The 19560-nt window shown below is 47.6% G+C and overlaps 1 protein-coding gene across 1 annotated transcript; it reads left to right on the top strand.

The window, feature by feature from the left end:
• Positions 1 to 2918: 2918 nt before the first annotated feature.
• Positions 2919 to 19467, top strand: POLM (DNA polymerase mu). The gene is made up of 11 exons (XM_031949901.1): positions 2919 to 3238; positions 4908 to 5088; positions 6212 to 6310; positions 8201 to 8371; positions 8810 to 8881; positions 11467 to 11587; positions 13535 to 13667; positions 13916 to 14018; positions 14801 to 15049; positions 16694 to 16777; positions 18053 to 19467. Exons 1-11 carry the CDS (start codon positions 3039 to 3041, stop codon positions 18137 to 18139), a joined length of 1500 nt encoding a protein of 499 aa, XP_031805761.1. The 5' UTR covers positions 2919 to 3038; the 3' UTR covers positions 18140 to 19467.
• Positions 19468 to 19560: the final 93 nt, after the last annotated feature.

The raw sequence follows: 19560 nt of genomic DNA, 5'->3' as shown, positions 1-19560 counted from the left end.
TTCTCCATATTTGTAAGAGAGTAGACATAAACCTTAAGATACCTAGCAGGGAAACATATGAATGAGGAAAGCCCATGTATTTGGGATAACTTACAAGTTTTTGTTATAAATTTCAGTGTTATGTTTTTCTGGACAATTTATGTGACAGAGATAGCTCAGGGATCAATTAGCTGTGTATATATCTTATTATCACATTTTGCTACAAGTGCTACAAGGTTTTCTGTCAGTGACTTTACTTATGGAGTAGATGAAAAGCTACAAGTGCTACAAGGTTTTCTGTCAGTGATTTTACTTGTGGAATATATGAAAAGCTACAAGATTTTTTGTCAGTGACTTTACTTATGGAGTAGATGAAAAGCTACATGTGCTACAAAGTTTTCTGCAGTGATTTACTAATGGAGTATATGAAAAGCTACAAGTACTAAAAGATTTTTTGTCAGTGACTTTACTAATGGAATATATGAAAAGCTACAAGTACTACAAGGTTTTCTGTCAGTTTACTTATGGAGTAGATGAAAAGCTATAAATGCTACAAGGTTTCCTATCATTGACTTTAATTATGGAGTAGATGAAAAGCTACAAGTGCTACAAGGTTTTCTGTTAGTGATTTTACTAATGAAGTAGATGGAAAGCTACAAGATTTTTTGTCAGTGACTTTACTAATGGAATAGATGGAATGTTAGCAGAGAGATTCAACTAGTCTCAGAACAATGGATCCAGAGTTGAAAAGCCACTATCTCAGCTTGTAGTAAACATGGAGAAGAAAGAGGAAGAAGATGGAGAAAGATGATAAGAATTAGATCTGTGCAGATGATCATAATAAGAGCCAGAAGAGAGTTCAAGGGAGTTGGCCAGTGATTGTCTTATTTACAAACTTGTAGAATTTTTAGTCCTGTGCTTGTGCGTATTTACATTAGTGGGTGTAAATAATATTAGTTGTCTCTATGTAAACTTCATATAAAGAAGCACGCCTCTAGATTGGTTGACCAAGAGCTAAGAAGTGGTGGAGTAAAGTTGCCCCCTGGTGGGATGTGAGAAAGGTGCAGTTGTTGATCCCTTCCCTTGTAATTAGGACTTGAAGGAAGACATCGAACCCCCTCATTTTACATGAGGGAATTAAGAGAGAATTTTAACCAAGAGTGGTAAGTGACTGAGCCAGGAAAGTAAGGGTCTAGACTTGCAGTCACAGTTGATTCAGGTTTGAAAGGGAAGATCACTTGGTATAACTTCCTCAATTTCATAAGAAACTGAGGTGCATGTAAATTAAGGAGCTTCCTAAAGCCTATACGAGTGAGCTCCCAAGTGTTAAACTGCCAGTTTCTTCAGGGCAAACTTTTACCTCTTGCATCTTCAGCACTAAAAATGACATCTGGCACATAGCAGACACTTAATAAATATTTATTGACTGACAAAATGGCAGTCAGAACTGCAATTTGCCTGAACTCTTGAAGTAGCTTCCCCACCTGCTCATCTCTCTCCCACCCACTTGGGGGCGGGGGCAGCCCCAAGCCTTCCTCCTCACAGTTAGCTAGCTAGCTAATTGATAGTCCTAAAAATATCATTTCTGATTTCTTCATCCTCTTGCAGAAGGAAGTCCAATGGCTCCCTTTTGCCTCTGGGACAAAACATAAATTTTTCTGTTTGTCATGTAGAGTGTCCCATACAGAACAGGTGGGGCCGGCTGGGACAAGCTGGGACTTGGAGTTCATGGAAGAGAATAAACAAGTGGTGAGCAGACCAGAGGAGGCAGGTCTACCTAAGCTGGCCTCCTCTCTGTTCCCCCATATAATATGCCCTTCTCTCTCTTCCTTTCCTTTTCTGAGGCTCTCTCCTGCCTGGAATCTACTATCTCATCACTGCTGCTTCAACAGACTTTACTTCCATGGTTCTTTCAAGGCTTCTTGAACAACTCTATTTACATCGGGAATACAAAGACAGAAATGTCCCTTCCCTCAAAGACTATGTGTTTTATTGTAGGGAAACATGTACATAGAAAAAGGTGAAATAATTAGGGGGAGGGGCACTAATAACTAGGGGATCAGCAGAATCTCCCTGTGGGGAGTGGCATTTGAGCTGAATTGGGAAGAAAGTCAGGGTCCTAAAAGACAAAGTGGGAACAATGAAGATTAGACTTTAAACTCACCCCCCACTCCCAGGTCACCCCGGGGTCTCCCACCTCGCCCCACTCCCAGGTCACCCCGGGGATTCCCACCTCGCCCCACTTCCAGATCATCCCTGGGTTTCAGCTCAGAGGAAATAGTGCAGATTCGAATAATGGTTTTCACAGGATTCATTTTTCCCACTAATGGGACCTCACTGTGACTTAGGCAAAAGTGAAACAATCCCGGCTGTCAAGGAGCTTGCAAACTACCCTGATGGGTTCGGAACCTGAGCCAGTGACTGGCGTCAACTCCCTCATTTCACAGATGAGGAAACTGAGGCACAGGGACTATCCCAATAGGTGGTTTTAGGGGAAGGGCACTAGCGGCTTGGGGATAACAGGTGCAGCAGGGGCTGAGCCTTGAAGAAACTAAGAACTGACAGAGGCACTTTGGAAACAACCTTAACGCGAAGTAACAAGGTTATTTGTTGCGGGTCTATCCCCTCCCCCACTCTGCCCCGAGTCCCACAATCCTCTCGGGACGGAGAAAGGCCCCTGGGGCTGTGGGCTGAGATTAGGCTGAGATGCAATGGGAGCTCCAGCTGGGGAATGAGGGAAGCAGCCCCCTCTAGGCTTCCGTAAGGAGCTCCCTCGCTTCTCCTCTCCAAGCCTTGGCCCCGGGCGGTCTCCGGTTGCGCGCATCATCAGCCCCGCGGTGACGGGGCGGAGTCTAAGCCAGTGGTACCCACATGGGGGTGGGGCCCGGGGCGTGGCCTCGAGGCCCTTTCAGGCGCCTGCGTTCGCGAAGGGGCGGAGCCTCCCAGGGCTTGATTTGCATAAGGACAGCTGGCCAGTCTTTTCCAGAACCGGCTTCCCGCCCTGCCCTCCCGAGTCTCCCGCGGCCGCAAGTGGTTCTTCCTTCTGCCCCGCCCCCGGCATGGCCCTGGTGCCCCCCAAGAGAAGGCGGGGCGCAGGCCGGGGGGAGGAGGCCGGGGGCGCTGCAGCCCCCTCCCCAGCCCCGCTCCGCTTCCCGGGGCTCACCATCTACCTGGCCGAGCGGCACATGGGCCGGAGCCGCCGGGCTTTCCTCACGGGGCTGGCCCGGGCCAAGGGTTTCCGCGTGGACCAGGCTTACAGGTGCTGGACGGGGGGCCGGGGTGGGGAGGGATGCAGAGGGAGAAGACAGGGAGGGGCGCCGCAAGGATACCCTGCTGTGCTCCCTCAGCCCTGCCTCCTGTCCCTCTGCCCAGCCTCCTGTCCCTCTGCCCAGCCTCCTGTCCCTCTGCCCAGCCTCCGGTCCCTCTGCCCAGCCTCCGGTCCCTCTGCCCAGCCTCTGGTCCCTCTGCCCTGCTGTGCTCCCTCTGCCCTGCCTCCTGTCCCTCTGCCCTGCCTCCCGCCTCCCCCCATGCCCTGCCTCCTGTTCCTCTGCCCTGCCTCCTGTTCCTCTGCCCTGTCGTGCTCCCTCTGCCCTGCCGTGCTCCCTCTGCCCTGCCTCCTGCCTCCCCCTTGCCCTATCTCCTGTCCCTGTGCCCTGCTTCTCCCCTTGCCCTACCTCCTATCTTTGTACTCAGCCTCCTGTCCCTCTGCCCTGCCTCCTGTCCCTCTGCCCTGCCTCCCGCCTCCCCCCATGCCCTGCCGTGCTCCCTCTGCCCTGCCTCCCGCCTCCCTCCATGCCCTGCCTCCTGTCCCTCTGCCTTTGACTCAGCCTCCTGTTCCTCTGCCCTCCCTCCCCTGCCCTGCCTCCCCCCCTTGCCCTATCTCCTGTCCTGTGCCCTTCCCCTTCCCTCCCTATCTTTGCTCACCTCCTTCCCTCCCCTGCCTCTTCCTCCCCTCCTCCCCTCCCCCATGCCCTGCCTCCTGTTCCCTCCTGCCCTGTGCTCCCTCCCCCTGCCTCCCCCCCTACCTCCTGTCCCTCTGCCCTGCTTCTCCCCTTGCCCTACCTCCTATCTTTGTACTCAGCCTCCTTCCTCTGCCCTGCCGTGCTCCCTCTGCCCTGCCTCCTGCCTCCCCCTTGCCCTATCTCCTGTCCCTGTGCCCTGCTTCTCCCCTTGCCCTACCTCCTATCTTTGTACTCAGCCTCCTGTCCCTCTGCCCTGCCTCCTGTCCCTCTGCCCTGCCTCCCGCCTTCCCCCATGCCCTGCCTCCTGTTCCTCTGCCCTGCTGTGCTCCCTCTGCCCTGCCTTCCGCCTCCCCCTTGCCCTATCTCCTATCTTTGTGCCCTGCCTCCTGTCCCTTTGCCCTGCTGGGCTCCCTCTGCCCCGCCTCCCGCCTCCCCCTTGCCCTATCTCCTATCTTTGTGCCCTGCCTCCTGTCCCTTTGCCCTGCTGGGTTCCCTCTGCCCTGCCTCCTGTCCCTCTGCCCAGCCTCTTTTGCTCTCCACCATGCTTGAATCACTGACTCAGGTACTTCTGATTGACCCCATCCCTTGAATGTGGAAAAATGCCCCCAGAAGTCTTTGATTGCCCCCGCTTGGCTGCCCCTGGGTTGGGCTTCCTGCTGAGGGACTTATTTTGAGTGAGGTTTTCCTGTAGGTTAAATAACCCAGAAAAAAACTCATGAAGGAGGATGTGAGAAGGGGGCACAAACTGAGGCCAGGGGTATCAAGGCAAGGGATCTCCCTCAAGTACAGTGAGTTACAGGTGGGGTCCTGTTTAAGCAGCCTCTGAACCACCAAAGAGAGAGGGTTGTGGGAACTAGAAAGGGGGCAGCCATTGAAAGTTTTATTTCTGGGGAGAGTAGGATGATCCTGGCCTGGGAAGGTGTTGCCTTCTGACTGTCTTGTCTATCTTGTTCTATGTGAATCTAGCCCAGAAGTGACCCACGTGGTGATGGAGGGGAGCTCAGCAACAGAAGCATCTGGCTGGCTGGATCGTGTGTTGGGGGCCTCTGGGAGCCTTCCAAGGCCCCTGCTGTTGGATATCAGCTGGTTCACTGAGAGCATGGGTCAGGGGAAACCTGTGCCAGTGGAAGGCCGACACTGCCTGGGGGTGAGCTAGGCCCTGGGGGACTGTGGGACATGGCTGTGGGGGAAGCCCCTCAGGGACAGAGCATGTGGGACTATGAGCTTTGCCTTGGGTTGACTCTGTCTCCAGAGTGCTCAGTGTTAATAGAATCCCAAGGAACTGGCCTCGGTCTTAGAATTTAAGAATGACTACAGCCCGAAGACACAAGACAGTCACTGCCCTCAAGGAGCTCCCAATCTAATGGAGGGGACAACTATGTAACTATTTTATAATTATGTAAAATAAGACACATTCAGGATAAATAGGAAGTAATCAACAGAGGGAAGGCACTAGAATTAAGATTCAATTATCAAGCCCAGAGAGGTCTAACATCTTCCCTAAAACCAGTCGTAGTAGTTATCTACAATTCTGTAATTTGTCCAGTCCGTCAAGAGTATATTAAGCGTCTGCTAGGTACTGGACACTGTGCTGGACAGAGGAAAAAAGACCAAAAATGAACAATCTTTGTAACCAATATGCCTGATCAAGCCAAGCATTCCCACATTTGACTAAATGTCGGTCTCATTCTTCTGTCATCCCAGGGGGAGGAGGAGGGGATGATCAGAGCTCATCATGGATCCTCTGGAATCACTACTGGAAATCAGTGATCAGAGTTCATGTCATTTGAGATTATTTGTCTTTAAAATGTTATCCTATAAATTGTTCTCCTGGTTCTGTTCACTTCTCCATTTGTCAGTTCACAGAAGTCTTCCCAGCTTTCCCTGAAACCCTCTCCATTAATATTGTTCCAATACCATCACGTTCATGTGCCATGATTTTTCCAGTGTTCATTCCCCACTGGATGGACACCTCAGTTTCCAGTTCTTTGCCACCATAAAAGGGGCTGCTGTGAATGGTTTTGTACACGTGGGGCCTTTAACGCCTTTGGGGAGCAGATCTGGCCTTGGTGTGGCTGGCTCAAAGGAATAGGTACAAGAGAGTAACTTTGGGGACACGGTTCTCATGGCATCTGGGGACAGACACATCTTGGTGTCCCAGGACACAAAGATGACATTTTTGATTTTGTTTTCAGGATTCTCCTAAATGACAAACTTTGAGCAGGAGGTGGTGGTTCTTACCTCGGTCCTCCTTCCCTGTCTCTTCACAGGTCCCATTACCCACAAGGAGCCAGGCAGATCCAGGCTGTCTGCCAGCCTACGCTTGTCAGCGACACTCGCCCCTCAACCACCACAATCTGTGCTTTACGGTAAAGACTTGGGCCAGAGATCAGGCCCATAGTAATGATACATCCCCTCCAATCTGTCCTTGGTGCTGCTGCCAGACTAAACTCCCTCATGTGAACCAATTAACTAGAGCAGCAAGAAGATTGGTCCTGGAATCAGAAAGTTGCGGATTCAAATTCTGCTTCAGATACTTATTAGCTAGGTGATCCCACTAGGCAAAGGAAAGAGAAGGAAATATGCATTTATATAGTACCTACTATATACTAGGCTCAGCAATCTGCTAGGTTAGATGTTATTAAATGACTTGTCCAGGGTCACACAATTTGTCATTTAACTTCTCTGTTCCTCAGTTTCCATATGGATGTAATGAGGATTTAGACTTGACTTCTAAGATCTCTTCCATCTATGATATTTCCCCTAATTCTCTACAATCTGGTACCTCCCTACCTTTCTGCTGCTGGGCTCAGCCTGCTACTTCAAACAGCACCTACCTTTCTGTTCCAAGAGCTTTAATCTCTCATTATTCCCTTCACTCCCCCAGCAAAATTCTGAAAGATAACCTTGACTATCCTACCTCCATGCCTTTGTCCATGCTGTTCCCAGTGCCTAAAGTGCTATACGCCCGTTTTTGCTTATTTGGTAATACAACCTTTAGAGCCCAACTCAAATACTGTCTTCTATGAAAATTTCCTTGATTTCTCTACCCTCCTGAACCCTTCCCCCTGTGAAAACCAGCCCCCCCCCCCCAGACCTCACTTAGCACTTTCTAATATAAGTTTATGTTATTGTGCATCCAAATTTTCTGATCTGTTGTCACATGTTCCTCCTAGACTCTGAACCTTGGGAAGGCAGGAACTTATTCCATTTAGGTTTTATCATTCCCCTAGTGTTTTACACACTGTTGGTATTAAGCCATATTTGTGGAGTTTGAGTTTACCCCACGCCTCTTTGGTGATTGGCTACTTGGAGGAATAATCAATAGTCAATAAACGTTAAGTACCTACTGTGTGCCCGGCACTCTGTTAACACTGAGGATACAAAGGAAGGCAAAAGGTGATCCCTGCCCTCAAAGAGATCAAAATTAGGAGGTTTTCTGGAGAGGGAGTTCCTCTGGGGTGTGGAAGTGTAGGGAGAATTGGTGAAGTGAGCACCTTTAAACATCGGCATCCTGGAGCAAAGAGCAGTCATCCCATCCTTAGTTGCAGCTCTTAGGGGGAGGTAGCATGGCAGTGTTCAACAGATTTGGGTTCAAACCATCTGTTCACTGGGCAAGCCACTTCCCTTGTCTTCTCTGAGTTTCCCCTTTGTAAAACTGGGTGGCTGTGTACAATGGCGGTAATATTTCTTGCCTTCTTGATGAGTGAAGGAAAGGTGGGAAGAGGGTAAAAATTTGGAACTAAAAATTAAATAGAAAATAAAATTGGGTGTTTGGGGAGGTACTAAATTTTCACAGAGGTCCCTCTAAATTTAGGACCCCATGACTTCAACAGCCACGTAGTACAACTCCATATTCTAAAAAGAATTCTTATTATAGATAAAAAATGGTCAGTTACCTAGCCCCTGTTTGATAAATGTCCAGTCTGGAGTCAGGAAGACCTGAATTCAAATGTGGTCTCAGACACTTTCTACCTGTGTGACCCTGGACAAGTCACTTAGTTCTGTCAGTTTCCTCATCTGTAAAATGAGCCAGAAAAGGAAACAGCAAACCACTCCAATATACTTGCTGAGAAAATCCCAAATGGAGTCGTGGAAAATCATGCAACTGAAACGACTGAATTAAAAAAAAAAAAAAAAAAAGATCAGAAATGTACTAGCTCCCCATGCAACCTGTCCATATGTTTGGCTAGCCCCTGTTGTTTGGATATGAGGTCATAGGACTGCTGGCCCTTTTGACATGGGTATCCTCCTTCCAGGAGGCCCTGGACACGCTGGCAGAAGCTGCGGGCTTTGAGGGCAGCGAGGGCCGTTTCCTGTCCTTCCGCCGGGCTGCCTCGGTGCTCAAGGCCCTGCCCGGCCCCATCACCAGCATAAGCCAGCTGCGAGGGCTTCCCCATTTTGGAGACCATTCTTCCAGGATTGTCCAGGTAACCTTTGCTCCTTCCCCCCCACCTTTGAGCTACCATAACCCCTCTTACCCGCCTTCCCTTTTTCATTTCCCACATCCTTCCCCAGCAGCTTTGGACCGAGGGACCCCTAGGCTGTGGAAGTAGAAATAAGAGATGTGAGCTCCCTTGGTTTACATTTCGAGCACTCTCAGGCCCCTGAGAAGTAGAAGACTATTACAGAGTCCTAGATCTGGTGTCAGGAAGCACAGATTTCTAATCCTGCCTCATATACTTACTAGTTGTATAACCCAGGCAAGTGACTTCAAGTCTGCCTCAGTTTCCTTATCTGTAAAATGAAGGGACTAGACTCACTTTCCTCTCAAGCCCTTTCTAGATCTACAATCCCATGATTTTTCATGCAACTTTTCTGTCCCCAGGCTCAGCCTCTCACTGACTCGTCCCTTTTCATTCCAACAGGAACTGTTGGAATGTGGAGTTTCTAGTGAAGTTGAAAGAATAAAACAATCAGAGAGGTATCAGACCATGAAGGTGAGTGGAGAGAGGGGAGAGAATTCATGTCTTTGTTCCCTTTACTATCTTCTGAAGGTGGGTCAACCAATAAACATTTATTAACCACCTACTGCATACCAGTTGGTACTGTGCTAAGCTCTGGGAATACGGAGACAGACAAAAGACAAGTTTGTCTATATAAATGACACCTAGAATTCAATATAAGATTGCAGTCTTGCTGGGACCGTGGCAGAATACAGGGGAACCCTCACCTTTCCCTTTCTGGCACTAAGCCTCTCTTAGATGAGGGAAATATTCCTTTCTTGGTTATTAACTCTGACCGAGCCAGCACTTCTTTAGAATGTAATCTTCTTGGCACGTAACAAATACCTGTGGAAATTGGATTGTTGGCCATTAAAACCCCAGAATTTTTTAAAACAAACTAATGTCTATCTACTTCCTTTCCACCACTCCCTACAATTTGTACTTGGGAGCTGATTCTTTTTAACCAGTTGGATGGCAGTGGATAGAGTACTGGACTTGAGGCAAGAAAATCCAAGTTCAAATCCAGCCTCAGATACTTCTTCCTAGCTATGAAACAACACTGGGGAAAGCCATTTAAACTCTTTGGGTCTCAGTTTCCTCAACCATATAGTGAGAAAAATAATAGCACCTACCTCTCAGAAGATTAAATGAGATAATATTTGTAAAATGTTGTATAAGTGCTGGCTGTTGTTATTAACTCAAATACAGAATTTTACTTTTATCTTAACTAAATTTCTTATTAAATATAACCCATCACTCAAGTCTGTCAGGATATTTCTGGCATCCAACAGGTCAATTATGCTACCTACTTTTGTTTCATCTGCAAATGATACGCTTTTATCCACATTTTTATGTAAATAAGAATCTCTAAAAAACACAGGCAGGGACAGAACTCTGGTATTCTCTTCCACGTACTCCCTGTGTAGACAGAGTAAGCTCTGAATAGGTGCCATCAACTGTTTCTTAAGCAGATGACTCAGCCTTCTTCCTTCTCCAGCAATTCCCCAGGACAGATCTACTAAGTTACCAGTAACTGTTCGTGTGTGTGTGTGTGTGTGTGTGTGTGTGTAGCAATTAGAGTTAAGTGACTTGCTCAGGATCACATAGTGTCAAATGTCTAACCAATTTGAATTCAGGTCCTCCTGCCTCCAGGGCTCTATCGACTGTGCCATCCAGCTCCCCCTCATCTGTTCTTATTAGATGTGTGTGTGTGTGTGTGTGTGTGTGTGTGTGTGTCACGCATACCCACACACACAAATATCCCACAATGTCCCAAAAGTCTTACTGCACTTTAAAACATTAAAATCCTAAAAATTCAAGGTGTCCCAAAAATCTTAGTGAACTTTTTACACTTTAATAGCTATTAATAATTATTATTAAAGCCTTCATAAGCTTAAATCATAGTATTTAGTAATACAGTAATTTAATAATAGTTATAATCATTTGTTAAAGCTTTCATAAGCATAAATAATAATATTTAGTAATATAATAGTTTAATAATAGCAGTAATCACTTATTAAAGTTTTCAAAAGCTTAAAAAGTAGTATTTAGTAATATAATAATTTAATAATAGCAGTAATCATTTATTAAGGTTTTCAAAAGCTTAAATAGTAGTATTTAATAATATAATAATTTAATAATAGCAGTAATCATTTATTAAAGTTTTCAAAAGCTTAAGTAATAGTATTTAGTAATATAATAATTTAATAATAGCAGTAATCATTTATTAAAGTTTTCAAAAGCTTAAATAATAATAGTTAGTAATATAATAATTTAATAATAACAGTAATCATTTATTAAAGTTTTCAAAAGCTTAAATAATAATAGTAATATAATAATTTAATAATAACAGTAATCATTTATTAAAGTTTTCAAAAGCTTAAATAATAGTATTTAGTAATATAGTAATTTAATAATAGCAGTAATCACTTATTAAGGTTTTCAAAAGCTTAAATAATAGTATTTAGTAATATAATAATTTAATAATAGCAGTAATCATTTATTAAGGTTTTCAAAAGCTTAAATAATAGTATTTAGTAATATAATAATTTAATAACAGCAGTAATCATTTATTAAAGTTTTCAAAAGCTTAAGTAATAGTATTTAGTAATGTAATAAAAGCAGTAATCATTTATTAAAGTTTTCAAAAGCTTAAATAATAATAGTAATATAATAATTTAATAATAGCAGTAATCATTTATTAAAGTTTTCAAAAGCTTAAATAATAGTATTTAGTAATGTAATGATTTAATAAAAGCAGTAATATTTATTAAAGTTTTCAAAAGCTTAAATAATAGTATTTAGTAATATTGTATTTTAATAATAGCAGTAATCATTTAATAGCTAGTAAAGTTTACAAGTTCATTAAGATTTGGGGATACCTTGTGTATGTGTCTGCATGTATATATATATATATATACATGCACATATAAATATGTATGTTTATGTAATGTGCATGTGTACATGCATGGATATGTGTGTTACTATGTGTGTGTAGCTGCACAAACATACATACCTAATATGACTATAACAGGTCTTTTCTAAGATCTGCTTTGTCCCATGTGAATTCCTTCCACCAGCTCTTTACCCACATCTTCGGAGTTGGGGTGAAGACTGCTGACAAGTGGTATCGTGATGGGCTCCGGAGCCTGGCCGATCTCCAAGGACAGACCAGAAAACTGAGCCGGCAGCAGGAAGCAGGTGAGGATCAGGGGGCTATAAATGTTGCCAAGAGTCTTGAAGATCATCTAATCCTCCCCCCGCTTCATTTTTACAGAGGTAGGAACTGGAGTCCAGACAAGTTAAACAACACGTCCAGGGATTTGCAGCTGGATAATGGTAGTTGGGATTCAAGCTCCAAAGCCATTGCCCAGAGGCAGCTGGGTGGTACAATGAGCCTGGAGTTCATTTTCAGTCAAAGCCACTTAGTGACTCTGGGCAAGCCAGTTAACTGTTTGCCTCAGTTTCCTCTTCTATAAAATAGGGATAATGACAGCCCCTACCTCCCAAGGTGTGAGGATTAAGTGAAATAGCAGTTGTAAAGTACTGAACACAGTTCCTGGCACTTCTTAGGGAGTGCGGAACTGTGGTTTCTCTCAGATAGACAGATCCTGGGGGCTTTCTTTCAGTCTTCACCTGCAGGGGAGCTGAAGGGTGAAATGTCTCCAGATTTTAACTGACAAGGTCATTCGATCATTTATTACAAGCCTGGGCTAGGCCCTGGAACTATATCGATATATACATAGATAGATAGATAGATGTATATTTTAATAATAGCTTTTTATTTTCAAAATATATGCAAGTTAGTCTTCAACATTCACCCCTGCAAAAGCCTTTTCTCCAAATTTTCGTCCTCCCTTTCTCCCATCTCCTTCCCTAGACTTGCTGTCTATGCATATATGTTAAAAATGCAAGCACTGGAGATATTAAACGGAAAGCTAAGCTGCCCCTGCCTTCAGGGGGCCCAAACTGTGCTGGATCCGGGGGTGAGAAAGGTGCAAGCCCAGGTGGCCTGGAGGATCCTGGCCCCTTGGACAGGAATCAGGCTTTCTTCATCTGTGAAATGGGGAGGATACTCCCACACCTACCTCCCATAGATGCTGTGAGGATTAAGTAAGATGTTTGCTCAACAAACCTTAAAGTACCATACAGTTTGCTATTATATCATCATCGTTGTTCAGTTGTGTCTGACTCTTCACGACTCCAATTGGGATTTTCTTGGCAAAGATACTGGAGGGGTCGGCCATTTCCTTCTCCAGCCCATTTTACAGATGAGGAAACTGAGACCTGTGCCACACAGATAGTAAGAGTCAGAGACAGGATTCGAATGCGGACCTTCCGGACGCCTGCCCACTGCGTCCAGGAAACTTTGCTCCTTTCCCAGGAGGATCCCTGTTCAGCAGGATAAGGGCAGAGCCTGGGCTCTAGAGAAGGCCCCTCTGGCTGTTGGGGGTGCCCCAGCTGTGGCAATAATGGGGCACCTTCTGTCTAGACCCAGGACCCACTCTGCCATGTGCCCTGTGACTTCTCCACCCTCCCTTCAGCTCCGTCTTTTCCTGTTCGTCCTGTGAGGAGGACGGTTCTTTCCCTTTGCCGTGGCTTGAGTGCTCACTGCCGTCTCTCTCTGAGCTCCTGGGAGTGGAGAGTGGACAATGTAGTGGCAGGTACTTGTTCCAAAGGCCTTCCCTTGTGGCTGAGAGAGGAGTGGGAGGCAGGGAGACCACCTTGTGGCCCCTCGCGCTGCCCAACTCAGTGGGTCCTGGCAGCTGGTTTCATGGCTAGTTAACAGGAAATGAAAAAAACAAATGGTGCTGAAAGGCAGCATTAACGGTCGTATAATATAACCTCCCCCCCTTTCCCTCCATTGAAAGCCCATGACCCTTTAGCCCATTTTATAGACAGGAAAATGGAGGTAGTTAATAATTCAACGTTAATAATTTGCCCAGAGCCACAAAGTGAGTCTGGGCTCAAAGCTAATCATACTTGCCCTTGTTGATAGTTCCCTGAGTAAAAACTGGAGGTCTAAGATCCCCAAGGGGGGGGTCTCTCTGGCCCCGGAGGCACTATGGGAGGCCTTTGCTAGGGTTGGAGAAAGGGCTGAGAATCCATTCCCAGGGTCCTTGCTGAGCCAGGCTCGGGCGTCCGCAGGGATCTGCCATTTTGAGGACCTGAACACCCTGGTCTGGCGCCACGAGGCAGAAGCCATCCAGCGGGTTGTGGAGAAGGCCGTACGGCAAGTGCTTCCTGGTGCTACCGTGACCCTGACCGGAGGCTTTCGAAGGTAAGAGGGGTCCAAGCACCCTGCTCCGGCCCCTCAGGAAGTCCCAGACTTTCCCCAAGAACAGGCGCTCCGGCGTAAGCACCTCGGTGCCGGCTGCTCCCACTGCCTTGGCCACAATTGGGGGAGCTGCTTCCTCCTGAAAGATGAGGAAGCTGGAACGGTGGGGTCCAGTGCCGGGAGGGTTTGGGAACTGGAAGGATGGGGGATGTGGAAGAAGAAGGGGAGGATCCCTCTGCCCTGCTCTTTAGGGGAAAGCTGCAAGGACATGATGTGGACTTCCTTATCACTCACCCCGTAGAAGGACAGGAAGAAGGACTGCTCCCCAAGGTGATGGACCTCCTGGAGAGCCAGGTGAGGGGGCGGGGCACCTTGATGACCAATGCTATCTTTTTCCCTTCTGGTTTTCTTCCTATCCTACCACCAGTGCAGGAGAAGGCCTTCCACCAAGCCACAGACTTCCAGATTAAGGAGGAAGGGTCCCCAAGAGCCCCATTCACATCCCCTCCCTTAGACCAGCTCTGGATTTCCTAGATTTTTCCTACAGAAAGCGAGCCTGGGGAAACCATGGCAAATAATTGTGAGGTTGTGTTATGGGGGACAGGGAGGAGCCAGTCTCTCTCACCTGCCAAGGGGTCTCTCCTGGGGCCTGGAGCCCTGGAATAGAGATGGGAATGGTTAACAAAGAGCAAAGGGTCAAAAAACTGTCTCTGCCACAGACCGACTGATTACAGCAAGTGACTTGACCTCTTAGAATTTCTCCATCTGTGAAATGGGACTATTATCAGTCACTCAACGGGAACTGGTCAAGTACTCGCTATGTACAGACACCAGCTTAGACCCTCTTGGGGTTTGTGGAGCAGGAAATAGAGTCATTACCAGTTCTCACGCCGACTTGAGGGCTGCAGACATGCATGGTGGCCCACCGGGTGCCAAGGGACCCTGTAACCGGCCCCGCAGGCTCCCTCCTTCCCAGACCTGAGGGACCGTTGTCTGTCGGGTCCATGGCTGGGTTGCAGCACACAGAGCCCCGAATGTCTCTCACGTGGGACCCCGACTTCTCCCTGGCAGGAGGGGGCTAGCCTGGAGCTTCTTTCCCCTCCTAGGGCCCTGACTCCCTTGCTCTCTCCTCCCAGGGCTTTGTTCTGTACCGACACACCCAAAGCAACCATTACCAAGACCTCAAGGACCCTGCCCAGAGCACTTCCCTCTTCGATGCCTACGAGAGGTGCTTCTCCATTCTCCGGCTCCCAGACCCAACTGCAGCCTTCCGCCCGGAGGCTGGAGAGGAGCCCTGCAGGGACGGGAAGGCCGTGCGAGTGGACCTTGTGGTGGCCCCTGCCAGCCAGTTTGCCTTCGCCCTGCTTGGCTGGACTGGCTCCCAGGTAACAGTGAGGTGGCGTCCTGGAGTGGGGGGTATTGGCAAGGAGGCACTGAAGGACGGCCTCAGTTTCCTCATCTGTAAAATGAGAGGTCTGGACTAGCTGGCAGTCCCTTCTATTGTAATCTCGGATTCTGGGACTGATGATTATGACTCCCTGCCCAATACTGGCCAGTCACTAGTAGCCAGCTTTAATAATCTTCAGAATTCTTCGCCTCTGTAGACTGACAGCGTTCTCATTTGTTTTCTCTGTCTCTGTCTTTGTCTTGCTGTCTCTCTCTTCCTTTTTGTCTCTTTTTCTCTTTCTCTTCCTTTCTGTCTCTGTGTCCCTCTTTTTCTCTTTCTCTTTCTGTTTCTTTTCCTCCTCTCTTTCTCTTCCTGTCTCTGCCTCTCTCTTCCTTTCTCCTTTTCTCTTTCTCTTCCTCTTTCTCTTCTTTTGTTTCTTTTCCTCCTCTCTCTTCCTGTCTCTCTGTCTCTCCTTTCTCTTTTTCTCTTTCTTTTCCTCTTTCTCTTCCTTTCTGTTTTTTTCCTCCTCTCTTTTTCTTCCTTTCTGTCTCTCTGTCTCTTTCTCTTCCTCCTCTCTTTTTTCTGTCTCTCTCTTCCTCTTTTTTTCTGTCTCTTTCTCTTCCTTTCTGTCTCTGTCTGTGTCTTTTTCTCTTTCTGTTCTTCCTCTCTTTTTCTTTTCCTCCTTTCTGTCTCTGTCTCTCTTTTTCTCTTTCTCTTTTTCCTTTCTCTCTCCCTCTGTCTCTCTTTCTCTTTGTCTCTTCTCCATTGCCTCCAGGAACCAACACAAAATCCTCTGGCATTAAAGATCCCTTCCATGTAATTGGGCCTTCTATAGCCTTTCCAGTTTCCTTATAGCAGCTCCCCACTACATAATCAGAGGCAGCTCAGTGACTTGGCCTGGCATCAATTGACCCGAGTTCAAATTCAGCCTCTAAAACTTATTAGCCATGTGATCTTGGGCAGATCACTTAACCGCTGCCTCAGTTTCCCCTGTGGGTATAACATAGCACTTACCCTTCCACAATTGTTTTGAGCTCAAATAATATTTGTAAAATGCTTAGCTTAGTGAGTGGCTCATAGGACATGATCTGTTGCTTAGTCACTTTAGTTGTGTCTGATCTCTGTGACCCTATTTGGGGTTTTCTTGGCAGAGTGATTTGCCATTTCCTTCTCCGGCTCATTTTATTGATGAGGAAACTGAGGCAGCCAACAGGGTTAAGTGACTTGCTAGGAAGTATCTGCATATTCCCTTAATTTTATTCTGTGATCCAATGATTGGTCTCCTGGTTGTTCCTCCAATAAGAAACTCCATCTCTTAGCCTGGCTCTCCCCCATACCGGGGCAGTCTCCCTCCTCTGCACTACCTATAGAGCTCTCTGGCTTCCCCTAAGTCCCAACCGACATCCCATCTTTTGCGGGAAGCCTTTTCCATCCCCCATTTATGCCGGTGCCTTCTCTGTTGATGTCTACTTTCCCTGGCGTAGCTTGTTTAGACATTATTGGCACATTGTCTCTCCCTTGGATTATAACCATCTTGAGGGCAGGAACCTTCCTGTGTTTTCCTCTATGCTCAGCACCTGGTGGCCCACGAGGTGCTTAATAACTGTTTGCCAACTGACCGCCATCTCGCCCTGTCCCACAGCATTTTGAGAGGGAGCTTCGAAGGTTTAGCCGAGCAGAGAAGCAGCTGCTGCTGAATAGCCACGGGCTCTATGTCCCAGGAAAGGTAGGAGCTAACTGGGATTGATGGGAAGGCCGAAAACAACCCTTTTCTGCTTGTTCTCTGCCTCCCCCCCAGCTAATCACGGAATGACAGACACAAACCTCAGTCCCTGGATTTTGGGACTTAGCTCTGGGAAGCCAGTTCTCCCCCTCTCCCCCTTTACTTTTGTGGAGTCCATGCTCTCGCCAACCCAGAGAAACAAGAACTGTCAGTGAGCTGGGCCCTGGTCATCCAGGACAGGATTTCAGCTGGGATGGGGGGAGGCGGTGGTTAGGAAGGACCTGGGCTACTGGGAGCATGCAGACAAGGGTGGTCGGAATGGTGAAGGACACGTGGTCTGCCATGAGAGAATCAACTCGAGGAAATGTGGATATTTAGCCTGGAAAACTATGGGGACTCTGAAAAGCAGGAACAAAATAATCGTTAAATATTTGTCTATATCTCTCTATCTTATCATCTACCCACCTTTCTCCCTATTTATCAGTCTCTATCCATCCACCCATCTCCCTCCCTCTATCCTAGTTACCCATCCCTTTCCCTATTTATCCATCTGTCTCTATCATCTGTCTGTCCATCCATCTCCCTCCTCTACCTTAGCTATCTACCTCTCTCCCTATTTATCATCTGCCTCTATCATCCATCCATCCATCTATCTCCCTCCCTCTATCCTAGTTACCCACCCTTCTCCCTATTTATCCATCTGCCTCTATCAGCCAGCCAGCCAGCCATCTCCCTCCCTCTATCCTGGCTGTCCACCTCTTTCTCTGTATCACCTATCCATCCCTCTCCCTCCCTTTTTTCTAGCTATCCATCGATCTCCCTCTCTCCTGTTTATCCATCTCTCTCTCCCATCCTCTAGCTATTCATCTGTCTCCTTCACTCTATCCTCCGTCTCCCCCATCTAGCCTCCCTACCTCTATGCTATCATTTATTAATCCATTTCTGTCTCTTGGTTTTCTAGTAGTTGAAAAACCTTCCTAGAGAAGAAGAATTAGTATTGTCTGGCCCATGATTCAGACTCAGCAGCTGTGGGTAGAAGTCACAAAGGGACCAGTTGAGCCCCGATGCCCTAAGTGTGGGGCTCTCCAGCAGGGCGGCTGGGCTCCCCCTTCTCCTCTCCCACAGAAACTGGGACCCCTTGGGGAGGCTTCCTTTTGAAGGATGGCTTAGATAGCAACCACTGGGCTTCCTCCCACCTCTAAATTCAGCCACTCAAGGCCGTCTCCTTCATCCCTGGGGACTTGGTTAGCTACCGTGCCCATTTTTGTCCTATTTCAGAAGGAGTCATTCCCAGCGGCTTCAGAGGAGGACATTTTCAGGCACTTGGGCCTAGAGTACATCGCACCAGAATATAGGAACGCCTGACTGCTCGGTTTCTAGTCCCACAAGGGCCTCCATTTGTGGGTAGCCAGAGAAGCATAAGGGTTTGGGGGGCAGGAAGGGCTCCTCCATCACAGCTTGGTCTGGTGACCATTCCATCCTGCTCCCCTCTGCGGGGGACCCCAAGAAGCCCGCCTGGAAAAAGCCTGGACTTCCTGATTCTCCCATCCTGATTCTTGGGAAGGAGAAGGTCCTTTCAAACCAGTCTAGAGCATCCAAGAATCCTCAGGTCTTTCAGAACCACTTGTCCCGTGTCGCAGAATCAGTTCCCTGCCCCACCTTCTCACCAGCAGGGGCTTTGAAGACAATGCAACGCAGTCAGTAGAGACCTGGAATGTCTGGACCAAGGTGCCCGTCAGAAATTTGGGGCCCATAACCCTTTGCCTTTTTTCAGTCCCGGGGGCTAGGTGGTTCTATGGACATGAAAAAACAATTCTAATTAAAGTGCTATCTATTTTTGCAAGGAGCTTCCTTTGCTTAATTCTGGTGTGAGCGTCTCCACTTCTCCAGGTTGGACCTCAGAATTTCAGGAAAACCCCTTGGGTGGTTGAAGGGATGATGGCTGGGAATGGGGAGAGAATTGAGACAGACGGGTCCCCACTCCCAGCAGTCCACGTGCGAGGGGATGTGGTCTGCAGTAGGGTGGTGTGAGGGGCAGAGGGGAGTTACCAAGATGAAATGGGCAGATTGTAGCACCATAGTGGATAAGGGCAGTGGGGAAGGGAGAGAAGGACTTGGGAGGATGGTCTTAGTCCCCAGAGTAATAAAATAGGTGGCGGGGAGGGGCAAGGTTAGGGGGAAAGAGAATGACTTCTGTCTTGGATATTCTGAGCTGAAGATGTTGTGTCGGCATGCAGGTTGGGACGTCGGCAAGGCAGCTGGAGGCGAGAGACGGGGGCAGGATAACTAAATCTGAGAATCATCATTACTGAGAGGGTCGTTAAACCATGGGAGCTGAGGTATCGCCGAGGGATTCAGGGAGCCGGTGGGCAGGAGGCATGGGGTAGAAGTGGTCCAGAGCTGGCATATGAGGGACAGAGACTGCTGGGGCATTGACCCTGCTGGAGTTGGGAGGTGGCGGCAACACCAGAACGAGAAGGGGATGGAAGAGTCAAAATTCAGCTTCCCAGTACTAACTTCTTCCTTGGGGTGATGAAACTTTTAGACAAGGGAGGTCCCTGAGACCCAAGGGCCCTTTTCTGCAAACAGAAGGGGCTTCTCCCTTCCACTACCCCTCAACCCTGCCCCGCCCCCAACTAGGACAAGGCATTTGTGTGTTACTGTGGTAACAGGACTGTCATATTTACTCGTCTCTGCCTGTGGCCTCCAGAACCCCGTCCCAGCTGCCCTGAGGGGAGAGGAACCTCTTTCCAACCGCCCCACAAGCCCCACGCCACTTGCCATCA

This window comes from Sarcophilus harrisii, chromosome 2 (genome assembly GCF_902635505.1).
Source record: "Sarcophilus harrisii chromosome 2, mSarHar1.11, whole genome shotgun sequence".
NCBI classification, from domain to species: domain Eukaryota; kingdom Metazoa; phylum Chordata; class Mammalia; order Dasyuromorphia; family Dasyuridae; genus Sarcophilus; species Sarcophilus harrisii.
The sequence above is the reverse complement of the archived record's forward strand: the minus strand, read 5'-3'. Positions and strand labels throughout refer to the sequence as shown.

Bases quoted from the DNA above. Each gene is read 5' to 3' on its own strand.
- POLM (XM_031949901.1), top strand. From the start codon at position 3,039: ATGGCCCTGGTGCCCCCCAAGAGAAGGCGGGGCGCAGGCCGGGGGGAG. The intron at 5,089-6,211 runs GTGAGCTAGGCC...GTCTCTTCACAG, and splicing joins AAGGCCGACACTGCCTGGGG to GTCCCATTACCCACAAGGAG. The intron at 14,019-14,800 runs GTGAGGGGGCGG...CTCTCCTCCCAG, and splicing joins TGGACCTCCTGGAGAGCCAG to GGCTTTGTTCTGTACCGACA.